The sequence below is a fragment of the Vipera ursinii genome, assembly GCF_947247035.1.
Source record: "Vipera ursinii genome assembly, chromosome: 13".
Taxonomy (NCBI): Eukaryota; Metazoa; Chordata; class Lepidosauria; order Squamata; family Viperidae; genus Vipera; species Vipera ursinii.
In genome coordinates, this window is record NC_139526.1 from 17,749,292 (window position 1) to 17,773,712 (window position 24,421).

A 24,421-nucleotide genomic window follows, 5' to 3' on the forward strand; every position below is an offset into this window, starting at 1 on the left:
TTCCTTTAATCTCCCCTTCTTCCTTTAATCTCCCCTTCTCCCTAAGTGAGGCTGTTTGTTCCTGCATTTTCCCCGTGCTCTTTTATGGGGGAAGCAGAGTTTTAATGAGGCGAGGACATCTTGCGAAAGGCACCAAACTCTGCTGAAAGTGCCAGGCAGATGGGACAGATGGTCACCCTCTTGGGTTTATACAATATGGCTCATTATTCATATCAGCAGAGACACAAATGCCCGCGCCATCTCATTGGGGGACGCTTTCCTTGAGATATAAACATCAAAGATCTCTGGAGTTTGATTGGAACCCGGTCTTGTCTACTTTAATGTTATCTTCTCTTGGGGGGTGGGGGGGTGGGTTCTAGATGAATCAACCCCAGTTCCTTTGAGGTACCCCAGTTCCTTTTGAGGTACTTCATCCAATTGCCGTGTAGGAGGTCCTCGGCGTACGACAGTTCATTGAGTGACCAAACACACAGCATCACTGAAAAAAGAGACTTGGCACCATTTTTCACACTTAATGGCCATTGTCACACCCCCGTGATCAAAATTGGATGCTTGGCGACCGACTCACATTTACGACGGCTGCGGTGTCCCGGGGGAAGGTGTCATGGGATCTCCTTTTGTGACCTCCTGACAAGCCAGATTCACTTAACAACCGTGTTACTTACCTAATACCGGCAAGCCATTCACTTAACAGCTGCGGCAAGCAAAGTCACAAAATGAGGCAAAATCCACTTAAGAACTGTCTTGCTTATCCACAAATATTTTGGCTCAATGATAAGTCGTAAATCGAGGATTACCTACAGTATATTTATTACAATTGCATTGTCCCGGGATCCTATGGTCGTTTTTGGCAAGCTTTTGTCAACGGGAAGCTGGATTTGCTGCGATGATTCTCTTAACAGCTGTGGCAAAAGGTCGTTAAATGGGACACGGCTCACTTAACAACTGCCTTGCTTAGCAGCGGAAATGTTGGTCACCGTTGTGGCCTTAGGTAGAGGACTGCCTGCATATATGGCTTGCTTTAACATTTGTCTTCAGTCGAGAAATACCTGGACAGTCTCCTTCAGAAACTTCTTCTCTTTTTAGCTAAATTTCAGAATTCATTCTCCTTTAAACCTTCTTTATGTATTATCCTAAGAAGAAGAAGAAGAAGAAGAAGAAGAAGAAGAAGAAGAAGAAGAAGAAGAAGAAGAAGAAGAAGAAGAAGAAAAAAGAGAGAGAGGGAGGGAGGAAAGAAGGAAGGAAGGAAGGAAGGAAGGAAGGAAGGAAGGAAGGAAGGAAGGAAGGAAGGAAGGAAGGAAGGAAGGAAAAAAGGAAGAAGCCAGGAATTTAGATCTGACTGTAGTTGAGTTTGAAAATAAGGGAAATAAGCCTATCGTTCCGGCTCGTTTTTAACGAAGGACAGATCAGCTTTTCTTAGGAAATATTTCCATTCATCTTCAGCTGAATGTCTAGCATCGCCTTCTCCCGCTGTATATTATTAATATCAGGGAAATAGAGTAAATTGCATCCGTTCGGGAAGCACCGCCATGTTTATACATGTCCTCTTTTTAGGGGGGGTGGGGGGGAATAAAATAAACTAAATTCATAAAAGAGTGACAAGAATCCCGAAGCAAGCTTGGCGGAACCACATCTCCTCTTGAGGGATGGATATCCAGATGGAAGTCTTCCCGCAACTTCATTTTGAAATGCCTTCTCATCTAATGGCCAAATGCAACCTTGCATCCCATCATCCCCTCCGCCCCCCTTAAGGCCTCTCTTTTGCCTCCTTGGCCCCTGTTCCCCGGGGTCTGTTCCTTCGCAGGCCCTAGTCTTGACTTGGCATGTTTGATTTCTATCAACCCAGTTTTGGCAGCCTGGCTTAATTTAACCTCTATCTCCTAGAGCAATGAAGCAGAATTCTCCTTCCGGCGAGCCCCAATTGCGCTCTTCCTGATAACAATGTTGGCGCTGTCTGGAGACTGAGAATTATTCTATTTGTCCAGGCCCTGCATCACAAGTAGCGTTTCCCTCCTTCCGGTGAGCAACAGCTATCTTCTTCCTCAAAGGAGAAGACTCGTAGGACAGGGTTGGAATGAGGGGTCCTGGCTGCTCTCTGTTCTTGGTGGCTTTCTTGCAGAGGTTTCATGACCTGACTAGCGTGAGAAGGGAGAGGGTTTGCAGAGAGGAGGAAGAGGAAGAGGAGGGAAGAGCCTTGTGGAGCAGTGGGCTAATGCCTCCTTAAGTAACACCAGCTGCCTGCTATTAGTGCAGGTTCGAGTCCCACCAGGCAGAAGGTTGACTCAGCCTTCCATCCTTCCCAGGTAGGTAAAATGAGGACCCAGATTGTTGGGGGCAATTAAGCTGACTTTGTAATAATGCCGCTCGGGCCCCCCGAAAGCCCTAATAAGCAGGCATATACATAGAATGAAGGCTATTGCTAAGCACATTTGATTTGTGCTTTAAATTGTAAGCCGCCCTGAGTCTTCGGAGAAGGGCGGGATATAAATGGGATTAAATAAAAATATAAAATAATAAAACTGTGGGGCCCTTGGTGCTCTCGGAGCTTGTTTGGTGGTGTTTTTTTTTTTTTTTTTTGCAAATGTTTCATTGCCCAACCAAGCAGCAAGCATCCGTGCTAGTAGGGAGTGGGGTTATTCTCGTTTAATATATCATTTATAATCTAAATTACTATGCGCTAGTATATAAAATGAGAATAAAACCCCACTCCCTGCTAGCAATGATGATGTTGCTTAGTTTGGTAATGAAACATTTGCAAAAAACCCAATAAGCTCAGAGAGCACCAAGACAACTCCTCCTCCTCCTCCTCCTCCTCCTTCTTCTTCTTCTTCCTCTTCCTCCTCCTCCTCTTCTTCTTCTTCCTCCTCCTCCTCCTCCTCCTCCTCCTCCTCCTCCTCCTCTTCTTCTTCTTCTTCTTCTTCTTCTTCTTCTTCTTCTTCTTCTTCTTCTTCTTCTTCTTCTTCTCCCTCCTCCTCTTCCTCCTCCTCCTCCTCCTCCTCTTCTTCTTCTTTCTTCTTCTTCTTCTTCTTCTTCTTCTTCTTCTTCTTCTTCTTCTTCTTCCTCCTCCTCCTCCTCCTCCTCCTCCTCCTCCTCCTCCTGCAAACCACACTCCCTTCCACCACTGTTGATGTTACCAAGTTGGGTCCTGAAAAGGAGAAAGGGCTCCTCCTCCTCCTCCTCCTTCATCTTTCCCTCTCCTCTTCCTCCTCCTCCTCCTCCTCCTCACTTTCAAAAGAATTTCCCCCACTAAATCTAAGAAGTTGTACATCTTCCGAACTCTTGCTCTGATTCATGCTTGCTATAGTCCCTTCCTATGTGCCAGTTCCTCCAGTAGCTCATCCTCTCCTCTCCCCCCCCCCCACCACTCACTAGTACTTAACGTGCTCCGGTTGGTCCCATTGTGTTTTCTTGTCTCCTATTTATAGACTTAACTCGTTTCGGTGGCAGTCAATTAGAACAGCGGTGAATCTTCAGAAAGAGAGAATGTATCTGGTTGATTTGCCTGTTCCCGGGGAGTCTGATTGATCGTTGATGTCAAGCCCTTGCAGCACATTTAACATTCCCTCATGCTTTCTTGATTTTGAAATACATTTCATATATTTTTGCGTACACACATACACACAGAGTACTCAGAATTCTTCCCATGCGGTTCAGAATGTATTTCTCCCGATAAACCAAATCCTTCCCCAGAATGTCACATTCTCTCTCTCTCTCTCCTCTCTCCATTCTCTCTCTCTCTCCCCCCCCTCCCCCCCTCCCTCCCTCCCTCCCTCCAGATCTTAAATGAAAAATATTGCCATCAAAATATTGCGGTGTGTTTTTATCCATTTTTAGAAGGGTAGTCCACTTTTGGTTCAACTTCTCCAGCACCCAAGAGCCGAGTAAAAACGCCGTTCCGTTTTGAAAGCTTGCAGTCTTACAGTCAAGTTGGAGAAGTCCCAGCCTTGGAAAACAGAGTTACTCCATATCAGCTGCCACTTCCCCACTTCCTTAGTTTGAGACCTAACCGCCCCTTGGTCCGAGTTTCTGAGAATGACCCTGTCCCAGATTCTTCCACCCATCAACCCCCAACGAAGGTTTCCACCTTGGAAACCACCCTTTTATTTGGCTAACTATGTACTGGTAATCCTTTGACTTGCGACCTCAGTTGAGCCCCCAACTTCTGTTGCTAAGTCAGACGATTGCTGACTGAGTTTTGCCCCGTTTTACGCCTTTTCCTGCAGAGTTGTTAAGTGATTCACTGCCAAAGGGGATCGCGTGACCTCCAGGACACGGCAACTGTCCTAAGTAGTACATGCCAGCTGCCAAACTCCTGAATTCTGATCACGTGACCACGGGGATGCTGCAAAGGTCGTAAGTGTGGAAAACGGTCCTAAGTGACTTTTTTTTCCCCCAGCGCCGTTGTAACTTTGAACAGCCACTTAAAGGAAGCTGTTGCAAGTGTTGCACCCGTATAATAAATGCCAGTCCTAAACACCAGCCGACTGCTTGGGTGGGAATCCGTTCTGCAGGCTTCCTTGAAATGTCTCCAGAGAGACACGTCTCCAATTCCACCAACCGCCACCCCCGCCCTGCTTTGCCATCGGAAATTGTGTTTTGCTCACCTCTCTCACAGGGAAGTAAATAAAATACATGCTAGGAAATCTGGGCTGGTCTATTAAAAAGCAAGTTCTATCAACACCACCCCCCCCCCCCCGAGGAACTATCCGAGAAAAAGATTGCAGAACTACTTAGTCCGAGCAAACATCCGCTGGTTAGCCATACCTGCAGGGCAGAGTATAATTACCTAGAGGTTCCGCAGAGCTGATGAGGTTTTATGCACCTTGCCCTTTTATTAGATGTCACAGTTCCCGTCTCTGATTTTGACTAGAAGCAACAGCTCAGGTATGAAGCGTTGCCCTGCTCTGAAATGATCGGCTATCTAAAGGCGGAAAGGAGATTTTTATAAAGTAATTGCAACCCGTGCGAGCGTTTTCTCTCTCCGTTCCTCCGTGCCAAGAGGTGGAAGTGACACATTCTGGCCGTTGGATGGGGTTACGCCAGGAGGAAGGCAGCCCCTGGAATAATAGCACAAATCTCGGCTGCCCATAATTCTGGTCGGAGGAAAAACAAGTCCAAGCAAGACAGTCCTTGAGGCCGAGTTTTGGAAAAAAAGGTGCTTTTTTCAGAGACAACCAGACTTTGTTTACCTTTGAAGTTGTTTCGCTTCTCCTCCAAGAAGCTTCTTCAGTTCTGACTGAATGGTGGAGCATGGAAGGGCTTTTGCAGTCATCTGGGCATTAGTGGAGTCATTCCACATCCATTTGCACTATTCAGGTGACCCCCAAGGGCACAGATAAAGCTCCAAATGGCCTCAAGAACCCTCAGAGAGAGCATTAACAACCAGATGATTGCCGATGCCAGAATTTGAATGAATGAGTGAATGGATGGATGGATGGATGGATGGATGGATGGATGGATGAACGAATGACTTTAGTGTAGAACTTCAGGTTTTCCTGCTTTCTAGAACTCTTGGCTGTGAAGACAGGTAGGTTTTGCTTTCTCTTGCAAATATTTTAGTCCTACGAATCGCCCGTCTTTTAGTTAGGCTTGAGTATTTGTGCTTTTACAGTATTTTATTTGTATTGTTGCATAGTTGTATTGTTACAGGGTTACCCTGTGGTAGGATGGGCGGCCAATACATTTGATAAATAATAATAACAATTGAGGGTTGATTGCTGATGAGCAGAGATTCCATCCATTGTGTCAAAGATTGAGGGACACCATTGCTCACATGTATGTGGATCTTTCGTTGCCTTTGGTTGGTTATGGATGAATCTTGTCTTGTTTATGGTAGGACCCAAATGTCTCTGGAGATTCTCAGTCATCCAGAACATGGTTGTCTGAACGGTGCCTTTTCCAAAAGGCAAATGGACTATGTTTTTCCCTTGAGGAAGAAGACGTTTCGCTTCTCGTCCAAGAAGCTTCATCAGTTCTAGCGGAATTTCTTGCCAGAACTGATGAAGCTTCTTGGATGAGAAGCGAAATGTCTTCTTCCTCAAGGGAAAAAAATATATTCCAGTTGCCTTTTGGGGAAAAAAAACCACCTTTGAGATCCATAACCCCAAGTTCTGTGATTGTGGTTGGACAAGATTTTCAATTTAGAATAGAGTGATTCAGGTTGTTTTCACCCTCCGTTATCCCTTCACGTGATAAATAACCAGGTTTCTTTCTAGCCCTTTTTGGAGTGGAAAGAGAAGAAAGTTTCTTTTAGATAACTGGACCGCAAAAGTTGTCTTTATTTCCGTAAAGGTATAATGAATGGAGAGGGTACTGTTGTCTCCTCGGTATCAAAATTTGCCAGCTATTTTGGGTGATGGAATAATTGGGCTCCAAGAATGGAAATTCTTGAGCATCGAGATCCTTCTGGAAGAGGACTAAGAATGTGGAACGGCTCTTCTGGAGTCTTATCAGGACCAGAGTTGTTACTTGTCTACAACAAAAATAGAATGACGCTAGCATTTAGGAGGTCAGGTTGATGAGCCATGCTGCCTTTGACTTCTGAGGAGGCAACTGTTGGCCATTTTGGCCTGGCAAGTGGATGTCTCCAAGCGTCATAGTGCTGTCGCGTTGGGACGGTGAATATATCTGTGGATGAATGGATGGAATGGATGGAGAGCCTTGGTGGAGCAGTGGGCTAATGCCTCCTTAAGTAACAGCAGCTGCCTGCAATTAGTGCAGGTTCGCGTCCCACCAGGCTCAAGGTTGACTCAGCCTTCCCTCCTTCCCAGGTAGGTAAAATGAGGACCCAGATTGTTGGGGGCAATTCAGCTGACTTTGTAATAATGCCGCTTGGGGTGTGTGTGAAAGCCCTAATAAGCAGGCATATACATAGAATAAAGGCTACTGCTAAGCACATTTGATTTGTGCTTCTTAGATTGTAAACCGCCCTGAGTCTTCGGAGAAGGGCGGGATATAAATGGGATTAAAATAAAAAATAAAATTCCCCGAAGACCTCTGTTGATTCTTTTCATCTTTGGATTTTGTCTTCTAAGTTGTTTGAAGGAAAATAAGGAGGAGAGATAAGCAGGGGTTGTTATTATTATTATTTTTTACCTTGGGATTCTCTGGTTTTTCTTCAAAAAATTCTCCAGGCTAAGGCGCTTTGGGGAATAAAGAAATGTAGGATTTCTCGTGATGGTGTACCAACCTGTCAAGCCATTAAAGGCAAGCACATTCAGGAAAGGAGAACTTCTTGGATTACCAGAAATATCTTTCTTACCAGACTGTATTGTAAGAGAGACTTGAACGCCTGCCAAAATAATTCTCCAGCTCAACTTATACCTAGCATAATTAAGGTGGAGTTAGTCTGAGTCTCTTTCCCACTCTTTCCCCTTCCTCTAGCCTCAGGGGTCTTTTTTAATGAGTAAATTGCCCCCTCCCTACCCTCCATTTCCTTCCTTCCTTCCTTCCTTCCTTCCTCCTTCCTTCCTTCCTTCCTTCCTTCCTTCCTTCCTTCTTCCTTCCCTCCCTCCCTCCCTCCCTCCCTCCCTGCAAAAAGGCGAACTCAGTCACTTCATCTTAGCCAAGGAAATGTATTTTCATCCTGATATAAATTGGCATGTTTTACCGACGGAAATGATTTCTCCTACCAGCTTTCACAATATTTTAATACAGCGTGTTGCAGTATGCAAATAGACGGAAGTCTAGCAGCAGAACGTTGGAACTTACTTTTGTCGCACAATCGTTTCCTCCCCACACAGCCCGGCTCCACCGCAGCTGTTGGAAATCAGCTCCCCACCCACAGGAAGATGTATGAAATATCACTGACAGGCCTACGTGTGTGTGTACACACATTTGTGCCTTTGAAAATCAACTTTTATGCTCATGCAGGTCTATTTTTCAGAGAGGTGTTACAGAGCTGCCAACTGCCGCGCCTGTGATCTTCAGTAAAATTGGAGATTGGTATCCTGTCACATCTTTGTTAAGCCAGAGTTTTTCCCCTTATTGTTGGGACTTATTTTCAGATGAGCAGATGACTTAGGAGAAGCAGAGAAGACAAAATAGTCTATTCACCCTCACCTTTCAGCTAGTCCTGATTACAAACTCTTGTCAGATTAAACCACAAATGTAGAATGGATAAGACATTAACAAGCCAGCTTTTTTGTCCATAAAGATTCTCAGTCATCCAGTTGTCACAAGAGGTGCTTTATTGAAAAGTCAGCTGGATGGTTTTTTTTCCAGGGAGGGAGGAAGAAAGGAAGGAAGTGGCGCCCTTGTCACTTCTCGCCTGGATTACTGCAACGCTCTCTACATGGGGCTGCCCTTGAGGTGCACTTGGAGGCTTCAGCTGGTGCAAAATGCGGCTGCGCGGGTGCTTATGGGAGTATCTCGATACTCCCATGTTACACCTCTCCTGCGCGAGCTGCATTGGCTTGCGGTTGCCCTCCGGGTGCGATTCAAGGTGCTGATAATCACCTTTAAATCCCTACATGGCTTAGGCCCGGGGTACTTGCGAGACCACCTGCTGCCAATGTCAACCTCCCATCGCCCAGTTCGCTTCCACAGAGTCGGCCTCCTCAGGGTGACCGTCGGCCAGGCAATGCCGGCTGGCGACCCCCAGGGGCAGAGCCTTCTCTGTGGGCGCGCCGACCCTCTGGAATGAACTGCCCCCGGAGCTGCGGACGGCCCCTGACCTTCGATCCTTCCGCCATGACCTGAAGACATGGTTGTTCCCACAAGTGGGCCTGGGACTGACCATGGTTTTTTAATTTGGCTTTTATTGTGTAAATTGTCCCGTATTTCTAATAATAATAATAATAATAATAATAATAATAATAATAATAATAATAATAATGATGATGATGATGATGATGATGATGATGATGATAATAATAATAATAATAATAATAATAATAATAATAATAATAATAATAAGTTGGAAGGGACCTGGAGGTCATCTAGTCAACCCCCTGCTCAGGCAGGAAACCCTATACCATTTCAGGCAAATGGCTGTCCAGTCTCTTCTTAAAAACCTCCAGTGTTGGAACATTCACCACTTCTGGAGGCAAGTAGTTCCACTGGTTAATTGTTCTAACTGTCAGGAAGTTTCTCCTTAGTTCTAGGTTGCTTCTCTCCTTGACTAGTTTCCATCCGTTGCTTCTTGTCCTGCTTTCAGGTGCTTTGGAGAATAGCTTGACTCCCTCTTCTTTGGGGCAGCCCCTGAGATATTGGAAGGCTGCTATCATGTCACCCCTCGTCCTTCTCTTCGTTAAACTAGACATACCCAATTCAGCAACCGTTCCCTATATGTTTTAACCCTCCAGCCCCCTAATCATCTTGGTTGCTCTTCTCTGTACCCTTTCTAGAGTCTCTACATCTTTTTTACATCATGGTGACCAAAACTGGATGCAGTATTCCAGGTGTGGCCTTACCAAAGCATTGTAAAGTGGTATTAGTACTTCACTTGATCTTGATTCTATCCTCTGTTAATGCAGCCTAGCACTGTGTTGGCTTTTTGGCAGCTGCAGCACACTGCTGGCTCATATTGAAGTGATTGTCTACTAAGACTCCGAGATCCCTCTCACAGTTACTACTATTGAGCAAGGTACCACCTATACTATACCTATGCATTTGATTTTTCCTGCCTAAATGTAGAACCTTACTTTTTTCACAATTGAATTTCATTTTGTTAGATAGTGCCCAGTGTTCGAGTCTGTCCAGATCCTCCTGTATCTTAAGCCTATCTTCTGGAGTATTGGCTATTCCTGCCAGCTTGGTGTCGTCTGCAAATTTGATGAGTTCCCCATCTATCCCCTCATCCAAATCATTAATGAAGATATTGAAGAGCACTGGTCCCGAAACAGAGCCCTGGGGCACCCCACTACACACTTGCTTCATGTAGATGCGGTTCCATTATATTCATTGTTTAATTCTTTTTTAATTTTTGTATTTTATGTCTCTTAATTTTTATTGTTGTGAGCCGCCCTGAGTCCTTAGGGAGAAGGGCGGCATATAAATTTAATAAATCCAATCCAAATCCAAATCCAGGAGGAGGAGAAGGAGAAGAAGAAGGAGGAGGAGGAGGAGGAGGAGGAGGAGAAGAAGAAGAAGAAGAAGAAGAAGAAAGAAGAAGAGAGAAGAAGAAGAAGAAGAAGAGAAGAAGAAGAAGAGAAGAAGAAGAAGAGAAGAAGAAGAAGAAGAGAAGAAGAGAGGAGGAGGAGAAGGAGGAGGAGGAGAAGAAGAAGAGAGAAGAAGAAGAAGAAGAAGAAGAAGAAGAAGAAAGAGAGAAGAGAGAAGGAGAAGGAGAAGGAGAAGAAGAAGAAGAAGAAGAGAAGAAGAAGAAGAAGAAGAAGAAGAAGAAGAAGAAGAAGAAGAAGAAGAAGAAGAAGAGAAGAAGAAGAAGAGAAGAGAGGAGGAGGAGGAGGAGGAGGAGAAGGAGAAGAAGAAGGAGAAGAAGAAGAAGAAGAAGAAGAAGAAGAAGAAGAAGAAGAAGAAGAAGAAGAAGAAGAAGAGGTTTCGCTTCTCATCCAAGAAGATTCATCAGTTTATCACACAATTGATGAAGCTTCTTGAATGAGCAGCAAAATGTTTACCTTTCCTCAAGGAAAAAAACAGTCCAATTGCCTTTTTAAGAAAGCACCTTTGAGAAAAGCTCTTTTTTTTTTTTTTTTTGCAGAGATGGTGTTTTCCCAGGATTTATTTCCTGGCCACTGCACGAAGGGCACACGGCAACCAACATTAAGTTGGCCCAAACCAACAATAAATGGGCTTGTCATTCTCCATTCACGAGATGCCTTTTCTCCTTGCTCCAGGCAGCGGACTTCAATGATAAAATAGATTGCGCTATTTGAAGTTAGCCCAGGCTTCTATCTGTGGGTTAAGAGCGTAGAATTTTTCCAAAAATGGCCCTTGATCCACGTGGTTTGGTGGTGAATTTAGAACTGGGCACAACGCAGGAAGACAAAGAGTCTCGTTAATGCAATTGCTTTCTCTCAAGGTTTACGGCTGGGTGATAGTGACTGCACTTTGTGTTGTTGTTGTTGTTGTTGTTTTAAACCTCAGAGCTTTACAGCAAGGACCCACTTGTGGCTTTAGAGAGGCCCATTTTTCCCCGAATCAAAATATTGCAGCAGTATTCCTTGGGGATCCTCAGCCGTAATATTGCACCGTATTTTTTTACTGAAACCTGCGGGCAGTAAGATGCTCTGATACATGAATCAAACCTGGCTATGCTTGCTTGAATTCCAAGTAGCTGTCCTTAAAAAAAACACCAGATGTTTGCTGTCCTGCTCTTTTTAACTCTGTTTGCTAAAATTGGATTTCCAGAATGGTTTTCCAAAACTGATGCTGTTGAGTTCTGAACCTTTCTAAGTTTAAACTATGAAACAGAGCAGGGATCCTCCTCCTCCTCCTCCTCCTCCTCCTCCTCCTCCTCCTCCTCCTCCTCCTCCTCTTCCTCCACCACCTCCATCTCCATCTCCACCTCCACCAGCATAATAAATAGTCCAGTACTGCCTGCTGAGTTGGCATTCTGAACCTGAACATCCCATTCAAATACATTTTGTTCCGTTTCAATTTGCTTTTATTACAATAATTGATCAGGAGCGAAAAATGAGAATACATTCCCTTTGACTCAACCTACAGAGCAAACAGCCTAATTTAGATTGACATAACCATTATCTTGAGAAGTACTACAGGCCTTTGCATAGACCTGGGCTATGATTAGTAGCCTTTCTGGATAGGAGAAGCTGGGCGTAGTAGCACTCTTCGATGCTAACTTCGCTTAGAAGTGACGAGAAAAGGGAAGAGAGCCGTGGATTCTATTTGGGAAACCCTGATGGAAGACCATAATAGCAAGCAACGATCATCGACTCTTCCACTCCCAACTTTATTGCATCATCCAAGGATTTTGTCAGCCTCAAAGAACCAGGTCCAAACAAAAAAAGGGGGTTCAAATTTACTGACCTCATTCTGTGCACAGAAATCTTCTCAACTAAACGTTTGCACCTGAGTAGGACTAAATACAGGGACACGGTGGCTCAGTGGGTTAGGACGCTGAGCTTGTCGATCAGAAGGTCGGCAGTTTGGCGGGTCGAATCCCGAGTGCCGCGTAGCAGAGTGAGCGCCTGTTACTCGTCCCAGCTTCTGCCAACCTAGCAGTTCGAAAGCACGTAAAAATGCAAGTAGAAAAATAGGGACCACTGCTGTGGGAAGGTAACAGCGTTCCGTGCGCCTTTGGCGTCTAGTCATGCCGGCCACATGACCACGGAAACGTCCTCGGACAAGCGCTGGCTCTTCGGCTTTGAAACGGAGATGAGCACCGGCCCCTAGAGTCGGAAACGACTAGCACGCATGTGCGGGGGAACCTTTACCTAGAACTAAACACAGTTTCCATGGGCGTTCAAAGCAAGTTTGTTCTCTTGTGACTGCATAGAGACTAAACTAATTCCTTGTTTGACTTGTATGAAATCATGGAGTTGTCGGACCTACCTGGCTATGACTTACGAAGGCTTTTGCCTGGACAGAAGAAACAAATTTTAGTATTGTTCGGGACATGCAGAAATGTTTTCACTGTCTTATTCTTTTAATGCATTCTGCAGCATTAATTCTGTCCTTAAACCCTTGAGTGGCTTCCCGCTTGTCATTTTAGAATAGAATAGAGCTGGAAGGGACCTTGGAGGTCTTCTAGTCCAGCCCCTTGCTCAAGCAGGGGAGCCTATACCATCCCAGACAGGTGAATGTCCAGTCTCCTCTTAAAAACCTCCAGTGATGGAGCGTCCACGATTTCTGAAGCCAAGCTGTTCCACTGGTTGATTGTCCTCACAGTCAGGAAGTTTCTCCTTAATTCCAGGTTGCTTCTCTCCTTGATTAGCTTCCATCCATTGTTTCTTGTCCTGCCTTTAGGTGCTTTGGAGAATAAATTGACCCCCTCTTCTTTGGGGCAGCCCCTCAAATACTGGAAGACTGCTATCAAGTCTCCCCTATTTCTTCTTTTCTTCAGACTAGCCAAACCCAAGTCCCGCAGCCGTTCTTCGTATGTTTTATTCTCCTTTGATCATCTTGGTTGCTCTTCTCTGAATTTTTTCCAGACTCTCAACATCTTTTTTTGTGATACGGTGACCAAAATTGGCTGCCGTATTCCAGGTGTGGAATACTAGGGTTTTATAAAGCGGTACTAATACTCCGCGTGATCTTGATTCTGTGCCTCTGTTTTGTTCAATGTTGATCTCTGGTTTCCCCCCCCCCCCCTAAAGGGCCAGTTATCCCAGGCTTTGGAAGAGGCAGGAAATCAGAAGAAAAAAGCAGACATGGTAAGTTTAGTGTTTTTTTAAATTGTGTTTAAATTAAAAAAAACCACAAATGTATTTGACTTAGAGCTCAGTTTTATTTTGTACAGTTCAGACCTATACACACACACACGTACATACACCTAGTCCTCGACTTATAACAGTTTGTTTAATGACTTTTCAAAGTTACAGCAGCATTGAAAAAAGTGACTTACGACTGCTTTTCACACGTACGACCGTCGCCGCATCCCCCCCCCGGGTCACGTGATCCAAAATCAGATATTTGGCAACTGGCTCATATTTATGACGGGTTTCACTCTCCCGGGGTGGTGGTGGTGTCCTGTGATCCCGTTTTGCGACCTTCCGACAAGCAAAGTCAACAGGAAATCCCGATTCACTTAACATCCATGTCAGCAGCTTAAGATCTGCAGTGATTCACTTACCAACAGTAGCTGCAAAGGTTGTAAAATGGTCGTAAAAACTCACTGAACAACTGTCTCGCTTAGCAACAGAGGTTTGGGGCTCAGTTGTGGTCATAAACTGAGGACTACTGTACACACACACACACACACATGCTCCCTCTTCCTGTGTTCTCTGCAACAACGGCAACCCATGTGATGGGTTGGGCTGAGAGAGAGAATAACTGTCCCGAGGTCATCCAGTTGACTCTCGTGCCTAAGGGAAGATTAGAACTCATGGCCTCCTTATTGGTGACCCGGCATTTTAACCACTATATCTTAGGATGAAGCACTAATTTATAATTGTCTGCATTTATATGATAATGATGCACTTCATGGCCCATGGCTTCCAGTTTTGAGACTCCGGGATTAAACCCTGAAAGAACCGGAATAGGAAAAAGCTGTAGACTTTATATATTTTTTAAAAAAACAATACACCGGGAATCCCCATTTTCTACGCATGCAAGCAAAAAAAAAAAGTGCAGGATTTTCAGCAAGTAGGAAGCATTTTCTTTCCCCTCCTGTAATTCCGTTCAGTTTGTTTTACACTTTTTCAATGACTCATTTTTCTCTGCTTGGAGGATCCGGGCCGTGGGTGGCTGGCTGGGTTTAATAAGCAATATGATCGTGTCTTTCTTCTGTGGCTCTTCTTTGCTCATAACTTTCAGCTCAGGTTTGGGGAGTTCGGCTAGCCGAGGAGAAGATTACGAGCCTTTGCAGTCAGAACGGTTTAGCTAGAGCAAAACTAAGCAGCCCCAAAGAAATAATCTGAGGATTAGTGTGTGTGTGTGTGTGTGTGTGTGTGTGTGTGTGTGTGTGTGTGTATATATATATATATATATATATATATATATATATATATATATATATATATATATATATATATATATATATATATATGGAAGCTAAATTTGTATTCATGGATGCTGTCCCTTAAAATGTACGCAGTGCTTCATGGGGAAACAACAATTGATGAAAATGCTATCTGCCATTTGGCCATCTGCTTGAAGTCTTCTTGTAGGCTTCAAGTCTCAGTAGACATTCCTCAGTGGACAATTAGAATTAGGGGCTAATTAAAGTAGAGACTGTTGTGTTTGAGAAACACATAATCTGAAAAAAAAACGAGTTTATATGGCATCTGGAAAAGTGCTTCCAGGTCTGTTAGAGGTTATTTTAGGAGTAGAATACATCTGAGGTGGGTCTCCACCTATTCCTCTGATGGTGGACAATATGCATCATCAAGATTGGCTTGGTCTAACTTGTCCAGACCTGCTTCCATTACCTGGCAGACTTGTTTCCTGGGCTGTGAGGCTCCTTGATTGTAAGACATTCGGTCAAGTTTCATTCTGGAGTTAGTTTATTCAATAAAGTTCTCCTTTCTCTTATTTTTCCATTTAGGCAACCTGAGATTTGTCCATGACCATCCGGAGGGGTGGGGGGTGTCAAAAGGGGACACCAAATAAAGAATGAGGGCTCACCAACAGCCAATCCAGTTCTGCCAGGCCCTGATAATCTGCTCCATATTTCTCTGGAGGTTTTCAAGGAAAGACTGGACAATCATTTGTCCTGGATGGAATAAGGACTCCTGCCTCGGGCAGGAGGTTGGACTAGATGACCTCCAAGGCCCCTTCCAGCCCTATGATTCTATTTACTCTAGCAGGGTTTGATTTTTCCAAGAGCTCAAATGGAGGCCTTTGGCGCTAGTGAGCTTGACCACGCCTGCGCCTGCTAAAGATGTTCTCCGTTGAGCTCTATTGAGCGATGCCCACATTTGCAGCGTTGAGAGAGTTACAGAAGTGAAATTTACGTTGACCATGTGAACACTGTTGTGTGACTGCGCCAAAAGACCCAACCGTTGTCTCTTGGGCATCATCAGGCTGGGTCTGTCTGATGCAAAACCAAATCTGTGGGAAAGGCTGCTCATGAAACGTACCAGAGAAATACCTGTTAACTTTACTTGAAATTCTGGCCTCATAAGATTGCTGGTTGTCCTATTCTCAGAGCACCTTGGGCAGCCCGGTTTGATGTTCTTTTTTTCTTTTTTCTTTCTTTTTTGCTCTCAAACCGTGTAGTACATAATTTCAGGAATAAGTGATCTGCCAGATGGACTCATCTCGGTTGTAACCATTTCTTCTATTATTGGTCTTTTTGCAAAAGGAAGCTGCCAACTGTGTCAAGCTGTGCAAAGGGCAGTCGCTCTTGAAGCAGAAATGGCTTTCAGTTCTGTTACTGAAATAGATTTAAATTGAAATATTAAGATGGCTGTGATAATGCCATTTGACCACTCAAGTGGCTGGAAGACTACATTACTGTCTGTCTTTCTGTCTCTCTGTCTACCCACCTACCTACCTACCAACTTACAACTGGATGCTAGAATTTTTATTATTATACATTTCTTCCCTCCCTTCTTATCTTAGATCTGCTTCCTTCTCTCTTAATCTTCCTTCTTTCTTTCCTTCCTTCCTCTCTCCCTCCCTTCTTTCCTTCTCTTAATCCTGCATCCTTCTCTTCTAATCTTCCTTCCTTCCTTCCTTCCTTCCTCTTCCTTCCTTCCTTCCTTCCTTCCTTCCTTCCTTCCTTCCTTCCTTCCTTCCTTCCTTCCCATTGGGAAGTGTCATAGCACATTAGTTGCAGAGGATAGTAGACGAAGTGGATTAACTAACACACACACAAACTCACACACTCCTGTTCTGTCTTCGGATGTGGACCTGGGACAGAGATGGAATTGCTAGCTGTTCTGGATCTGAAAACACCTCCAACCACCCCCACCCCACCCCCTTTTACCTCTTCTAAAGCCTTCCGCCTCCTCTGTGTTGCGTTAAAAACAGGTTACATTTCAAATGTTAACATAAACTCCCATTGCCCAATTAATGGGAGTTGACTTATTAATTGCTGCTAAAGGCTACGCGTTGATTGCTCTGATTACAGAACACAGCAGCCTTCACCGTCTTCCTCTTAGAAATGCTTAGCAAATGAGTTGTGGGTGCTTCTATTTAAAGCTGATCGGTCTACGGCGCACGTACCATACTTGTTCCTATGCTAATGTGAAATACCGAACGGGTGAATCGCCGGTGCCAGGTGAAAAGGGAGATGCAGGTGCCATGTTTACCAAATGCCATGCCACTCGGAGCACCCAAAAGCCTACGTATCAAAGGGTAATAGAGCCACCAAGCTCATCGACTCTTGTGTGTTTTCAACACACGATTCAATTACTTGTCTGCGAAAGTGACTGGAAAGCAAAAAAAAATTAAAAAAATAAAAAACTGAAAGGAGAGAAATGTAAATAGCTTCAGCTAATTGCAGTTGACAAGACAAAGGCAGTTTGACTTTCCAGTATTAATTAGCAAACCCATGCTAATTAGCTTGTATAAGCACAATTTATGCATCTTTCTCTAAATGCAATTAATTTCGCAACTGACGATGTCTTTGGGATGTACCACCGTATCATTAACATACTTCGCCCTAATTAAGCATGGGCAGCGGCGGCTGGAGAAATGAGCTTGTGATTATAGCCATTCAGGAGCTGCTTTGATAGTTTGGATCCCGTCGTGAACTTGAGTTAGGGTTTAATTTTTGAATTTGCGAGAAGTTGTTGGCCTGCTGAATGGAGGTGTGGCAATCTTATTTTCTACGGAATTATTCTGGATAACAATTTCTTTCCTGAATTCCAGAGGAGAGGCATTTTGCTTCTTGCTGGGACAATATTCCAAAGAAGTATTAAAATATAAAGCGGGGACTACTGTCTCTTGCCAAAACAAAGCAAGAAAGATGATTAGGGGGCTGGCGGCTAAAACATACAAACAACGGTTGCAGGAATTGGGTATGTCTACTCTAGTGGAAAGAAGGGCTAGGGGGGTGACATGATAGCAGGGTTCCAGTATCTGGGGGGCTGCCACAAAGAAGAGGGGGGGTGTCCACCTATTCTCCAAAGCACCTGAAGGCAGGACAAGAAACAATGGATGGAAACTTAACCAAGCAGAGAAGCAATCTGGAATTAAGGAGAAATTTCCTGACAGGACAATTAATCAATGGAATGGCTTGCCTCCAGAACTTGTAGTTACTCCATCACTGGAGGCTTTTAAGAAAAGATCGGACAGACGTTTTGTCTCAAAGGCATAGGATATCCTTCTTGATGAGGGGGTTGGACTAGAAGACCTCCAGAGTCCCTTCCAATTGTTAAAAAAACCAACAACTGGTGTTAATAAAGCTGTCAATCCCTCGTTTGGAACAAGCTGGGCTATGTTGTTTCAAGGGGCGATTTTTGTTAAGTTTGGAAGAATTAAGATCTAGACAATCAAGTGTAAGTCATCAGGACTAGGTAATATTTGAATATTACTGAAAGTTTGTTAAGGGTTTTTCTGCGCTAAATTTAGCCCCACTTTCTGAAGTATATCTTACATTCATCATGAGATGTTCAGAAGTGCCAAAGCAACTTATTCAAGATCTTTCTTTCGGTTTGTAATCAGTAATGGGAATTTAGGATTGTGATTTGCATGCAGTATTAAGTAGAAGAGCCGAAATAGTTTGGAAGACAAGATGGAAAAGTGAATAGAGGTTTTTGTATCTGTTTTGCTCCAGAATTTATCCTCGATGCAAATAAAGTACATCACTTTTTTTAGCCTAAGAATTTATTTAAGGGATTCTAAATAAATGGGAAAACATGGATAGTTGCAATTTAAAAAAGCAAATGAACACATAGGAACAAAAGAGTTTTGGCTTTGGAATGGAGCATTGATAATATATGAACATGTAAAGCCGCTTGCAAATTTTGGAGAGGTGGAAAAATCCCACCTGACCTCATGTTTTCTAGAATGCTGAATACGAAAATGTAGATGGAGAAAACTGCAGCAAAGCACCTTCATCCTAACCACTGCAATCTGATCCAGATAAAAGTTGAGATAAAAAAAGGGAATTATGATTTCCAAAGGGCAAAAGCAGAGAAGCGAAGTTCCCAGGAATATTTCCATCTTTCCTTATGAAATTGTCAAGAGATTCTGTTACAGGCCTAGTTTATTCCCCCTTAAATAGGAATGGGTTTCAGTAATTGCCTGAATTCCATTGAAGCTTGCAAGCTTCAAAGAGAACAGAATAACAGAATTGGACCTTGGAGGTCTTCTAGTCCAACCCCCTGGTTAGGCAGGAAACCCTATATCATTTCAGGTAAATGTCTGTCCGATCTTTTCTTAAAAGCCTCCAGTGATGGAGTAACCACACCTTCTGGTTACAGCCCCCCTCAATGCATCTTGCAATCTCTTACTCTGTAAAACCTGTTTGCAAGGAGATTTCAGCCCTGATATTTCTTTACCAGTTCAACATTTTAAAGTTTACCATATACAGTACTGTCCGCTAACTATTTATAACAGGCTCGCTTGCTTTAAAACAAAGCATCCTTTTACTTCTAGGAGTTTTTGACTGGAGATTTTGTAAAGGAACAAAAAGACGTAGCTGATCCCTGAACATTGCAGCAATTACCCCATCAGCAACCCCAATGGATCTGAAGCTTAGCATTATGTATTTATTTGATAATTATCCTGCCTTTCAGACAATGGTTGGGTACCAAAGTGGCTTGCATCAAACTGTGTTGGGTTTAGGAGAGGAAAATTTAGGTAGTTAAAAGAAAGGGGGGGAACACGTTCGTGATGCCGCCAAGATTATTAGTTACAAGTCTTTAATATTTATGTACATTTCAGCCTGGGAGATTCCCTCCTTTGTGTTATTCCTTGATTAGCACAGGATATGATCCTTCCTGTTAAAGTATGAGCTAATCTGCATTTTTCCAGTCTTGGGACCAGGAAAAATAAAGGCCAAAGCATCCATCTTTTGGAGAAGAGCAAAGCCTGTTCCTACTGCAGTGAGTGTGTGAGCTAGGCTTTCTGTTAGCCAAGATAATCATGAACAGGCGAAATATGGCTTCAGTTCCTGTCAGACTTTTCATCATAAGGCATTGGGGGGGAAAAATAAATAAATAAACAGCAGCTACTAAATCACAGCCAAAGCTGCTTTAGCACAAACCTCCGTTCATTCATCCTGCAAGGCAACCTCAACATTGGTTCCAACTAATGGGCTGTTTAAGTCAAAGGAAGGCCTGCATAAAAACAATTTAGAATTTCTTCCCTCTCCTAGTGGTTGCAGCAAACCAGCATTAATCTGGGGGAGGGGGCAAAAAAAACACACAACAAACCCCCAACCCAAATCAGATTTTGTTTTGCAATGTTGGAGAAAGATTTGGAGCAACACAGCAAAATTCCCGCACTGGTGAGAAGAGAGTTGTTAAATATTTATCAAGTCCGAGAACTTGCCGTAATGGATATATACATATATTGTCTAAGTTAGATACTTGGATCCAGGTAGAGTAGTTGCTGACTTCAGCTGATCTCAGCCCTAATGTGGATTTTTAGCGAGGCTTTCCCCCCCCCTTCTTCTCCTTCCTAGTGCAATTTTTCAAGTTAATTCCAAATGTCACTCTATTTCGTTTCCAAATATAATCTCTGGGAGAGAAGGCCCAGTCCGCCTTACTTTCGATCTCAGAAGTTAATGCGCGAATTTATATTCTTTTCTGGCACTCGCGCTGCTAAATTAAGAGGCGTAATTATCGGAGACGCTGGGTGCAAATGAATAGAGTGCGAAGGGGGGATGGGTGGTCCCCCAAGACTCTCCTTTCTGCCCCCCCATTCCTTTTGCTTTCCCCAAGGACACCCCCCTTCCTCCATAAGGCTGTTTCTGGGGTTGCCATTAACGGCCTTTGCTCAGGCTGATGGTTGAGAGGAAGCTTTCTGCGTGTCGTGGGAGCCGTAAAAATTGCTTCAGTTTTGCAAAGAAATCACCTCTGGCTACCAGACTCCTTTCCTTGGCTGTCGGGGGGGGGGGGGGTGTCCAGAGAAGGGGCAAGCGTGAAACCCCTTCCCTTGCATAGGTACAGGTAGTCCTCGAATTATGGCCACAACTGAGCCCAGAATTTAAGTGGTAAAGCGAGACATTTGTTAAGTGAATTTTGCCCCATCTTACGACCTTTTTTCGCCACAGTTATCTCTGTTTATGTCCATATAGAGGCGAGCAAACCCCACTTCCTGCTAGCACTGATGATGTTACTTAGTTGGGTAATGCAACGCCTGCAGGTAAACCACCAAGGAGCCCACAGTCGTCATTGTTCTCCTCCTCCTCCTCTTCCTCCCCTTTCTCCTCCTCCTCCTCCTCTTCTCCTCCTTCCTCTCCTCCTCCTCCTCCTCAACTGTGGTCGGAATTTGAGGACTATCTGTAACTCTGATCCTCCCCCCCTTCTGCTGCAAAACGTTGAGCCAACGTTGCATTTGAGATGCATTCTCAGCTGCCCCTGGAAGGCTTCAGCTGCCCAACAGCTGTCTGAATCCTAACCAAGTGTCTGGGACACAGTTGTTGGTTGTTTTTCCAATGGAGAAGCCTCCTAACACATTGCAATGAATTTGAGATGCATTCTCAGCTGACCCTGGAAGGCTTCGGCTGCCCAACAGCTGTCTGACTCCTAACCAAGTCTCTGGGACACAGTTGTCGGTTGTTTTTCCAACGGAGAAGCCTCCTAACACATTGCAATGCACGGAGGACGGACGTTGCGTATTGTCACCCCCTTATCATCACCGCAAGCAGCAGCCAGCATGGACAACCTCGCTCTGTTGTCACACAGACGCTTGAATGGGGGGGGGCTTCATAACCCACCCCCCTCCACCTCCTTCCCTGCCATCCATGCGCAATTGCAGGGCCCGGCCATCGATTACGGACTCCATGCCTCCTTCTCCAGCGGGAACGGTGGGCAATTTATCTGCCGGGTGTCTGGAGAACAGGTGGCAGCCGGGAATTTGGCCTTGTGTCCGCTTATGCCATGATAAATAGGCTGTTTACTGGTGCTCGTTCACGGGAGCGCTCAGACCAGCTCAGAACTATAATAACAAACCTCATTGCAACCTTCGGCTGGAAAGCAAAGCATCGTGGGCTGTGATGAATGGCTTCGCGTGGGAACAACGGGGCGGAATTGAAAATCTCCTGCTGGATTGACTGGCGCTCCTTCAGGTACCCCGTCCCTGGAATTATCTTCAGAGCACCAGCTTGAACCGGGCCATCTATGATGGGTTGAGCTGGAAAAAACAAAAGCAGAAACCCACTAATCATAAAATTGAGGACAATATGTCTCACTGTGATCATCACCAATATGATTACGGTGTCTTCTTTCTTTCTTTCTTTCTTTCTTTCTTTCTTTCTTTCTTTCTTTCTTTCTTTCTTTCTTTCTTTTTTTCTTTCTTTCTTCCTTCCTCCCTCCCTCCCTCCCCTTCCTTCCTTCCTTCCTTCCTTCCTTCCTTCCTTCCTTCCTTCCTTCCTTTCTTTCTTTCTTTCTTTCTTTCTTTCTTTCTACAATTTGAGAATGTAGGTGAGGGCAGATTTAAGAGGCAGACGGGAGACTGAGTTTAAATCCCCTTTAAGATGCTCTTTGAAGAATTTCTGGACCTTCTTACAGAGCGTGGTCCACCATACTATGACGCTTTCAAAGAAAGAAGATCAGGCCACAGGACAGAGATTTAATGGAGGGGCTTGCTTTTGTGCCTGCTCGTCCAACAATCTTAGTAGACCCCCATCAGAATTTAGTTAAGACGTGTGGAGGCAAAAGACCTCTTTAAAAATCATTCCAGGAGAGAGTATTTAATCCTTCAGTAAGGAACAGCTGAAACTCTTATTATCTTCTCCAAATGTGTCTTCCACGGTTGATGATTCATTGAAAAGCACGGAAATTTGTGCCTTGCATCTTGCATTGCAATCAAAAGGTAAGTCAGATAAAACAGCTTGGCAGATTCCCATAGGTGTCTCACAAAAAACCACAGCGATATCAAAATAGCATCGTATGAATCACAACATCACCAGGGCAAATGGCATCTGACACACACACACACAAGAGATGTCTTCCCCCCCCTTTCCCCCCCTCCCCAGATGTCCACAAGTACTCGACTCGCATGTAAAGCACTCTCTTGGAGCAGTACTCCAGAATCTAACTCTTCCTTTGAAGTTTCCTGGATGATTTTAATGAGGTGGCTCTTCGCTGTTGAACGTTCATCTCTGAAGAGATAAGTGTGATTCCTAAAAATAGCACGGAACAAAAAGAAGAAAGGTTTGAGCCTTTGGACCTCTTAATTTCATTCAATGATTTCATATAATTATCTGTTATGGTATGGGCTAAGCATAAGTTTTGACCAAGAAGTCATTCCTCTAATTTTCAAGGTCACGATTTACTAATTCACGCAGGTCTATCATTTGTTACGCTAAGCCAGGGTTCTTCAAACTTGGCCCTTTGATGACTTTGGACTTCAACTCCCAGAATTCCTCAGCCAGGCACGCTGGCTGAGGAATTCTGGGAGTTGAAGTCCACAAGTCATCAAAGGGCCAGGTTGGAAGACCCCTGTGCTAAGCCACAATGATAGTGTTTATTGGTCATTTTCATTTAGCAGGAGGTTGTCTTCTCTCAGACGTCATGAGTATGGAAGGCTTATCTGTGTCTTGATCTGTGGTGACCACACCAAAACACAAAGCTAACTTCCATCTGTTCTCTTTATTTTGTAGCTGGAGGTAGAACTTCAGATGCTGAAGAGACAAGCGCCCACTGTAGAGTCCAGCAACTTCCTCACCAAAGAAGAGCTGGATACGCTGAGGTGAATGTCCACCCCTCTACTCGTAGTGATAGAGCCGAGGAGAAGAGACGGAGCTAAGTCTTTTCCAACTCCAGAATTCCTCCTAGAACAGACATGTCAAACACAAGGCCTGGAGGGGGGGGGGCAGATCCGGCCCATGAAGTGGTTTCATGCAGCCCGCAAAGCCATCCTGGAAACAGTGAGGGAACGGCCCCCACTGCCTTGGCCCTGGCCCAGAGACCCTCCTCCTGCCAGAGACCCTCAGATCTGTCCCACTCCTGCCCAGGCCCCCATAGGCCCCCTTGATGCCAACGATGTAGAGCTGGCCACGCCCACCCAGTAGGCCATACACACTCTAGCCATACCCACCTGGCCCCCTGAGGGCAACCGCAATGCTGATGCGGCCCTCAATGAAATTGAGTTTGACACCCCTGTCCTAGAAGAACTTCTGCCCCAACCTGGGGATCAGTACATCATCAGTATATCATAATCAGATACTGATTACGGTTGCAATCATAATGATGACCAACATCCAGGGTCTTGGTAATAGACAAAAGCACATCTTGAAGAACATCAGTAATGTGATGTGAATTTCAGACCAATGCCATGGGAACCTGCCCAGAGTAATGCCCCACCCCCCACCCCCAAAAAGCAAGGATCCCAGACCAAGGTCATGATTAATGACTTTGGAAGCCAGAGAGGGAGGTCTCATTGAATCCATGAGCTTTCTTTGTCTTTTCAAGTTCTGCCATCCACTAATTAGATGAACTCGGATGCCACTTAAAGATGATGGATTACTTTTTCAATTTATAGTGTGCCAAGCTGACAGGTAGATTGCCTCTTGAAATAAAATTATCCGGCTTTCATTTTGAGAGTTAGTAGGGCGGGGACCTGAAGCAGCGGGAGCTGGGTGAAAAATGTATACAATTTGCACTGCTGACATTTTAAACTTTCATAGCATATTTGGCTTGTTGTAGTTCATATAGGGGTCTCTCTTTACTTCTGCCCCACCACAACAGCAGCAGCAGCCACACCTGTGTTTGAGTTGGGA

The 24,421-nt window shown here is 44.4% G+C and overlaps 1 protein-coding gene across 1 annotated transcript in view; it reads left to right on the top strand.

The window, feature by feature from the left end:
* MAD1L1 (mitotic arrest deficient 1 like 1) overlaps positions 1-24,421 on the top strand; it is a 249,167-nt gene that overhangs the window by 94,141 nt on the left and 130,605 nt on the right. Inside the window, exons 12-13 of the mRNA XM_083372455.1 lie at positions 13,236-13,292; positions 23,303-23,391. Coding sequence (XP_083228581.1) covers positions 13,236-13,292; positions 23,303-23,391 — 146 coding nt within the window. The remainder of the gene's footprint in view (positions 1-13,235; positions 13,293-23,302; positions 23,392-24,421) is intronic.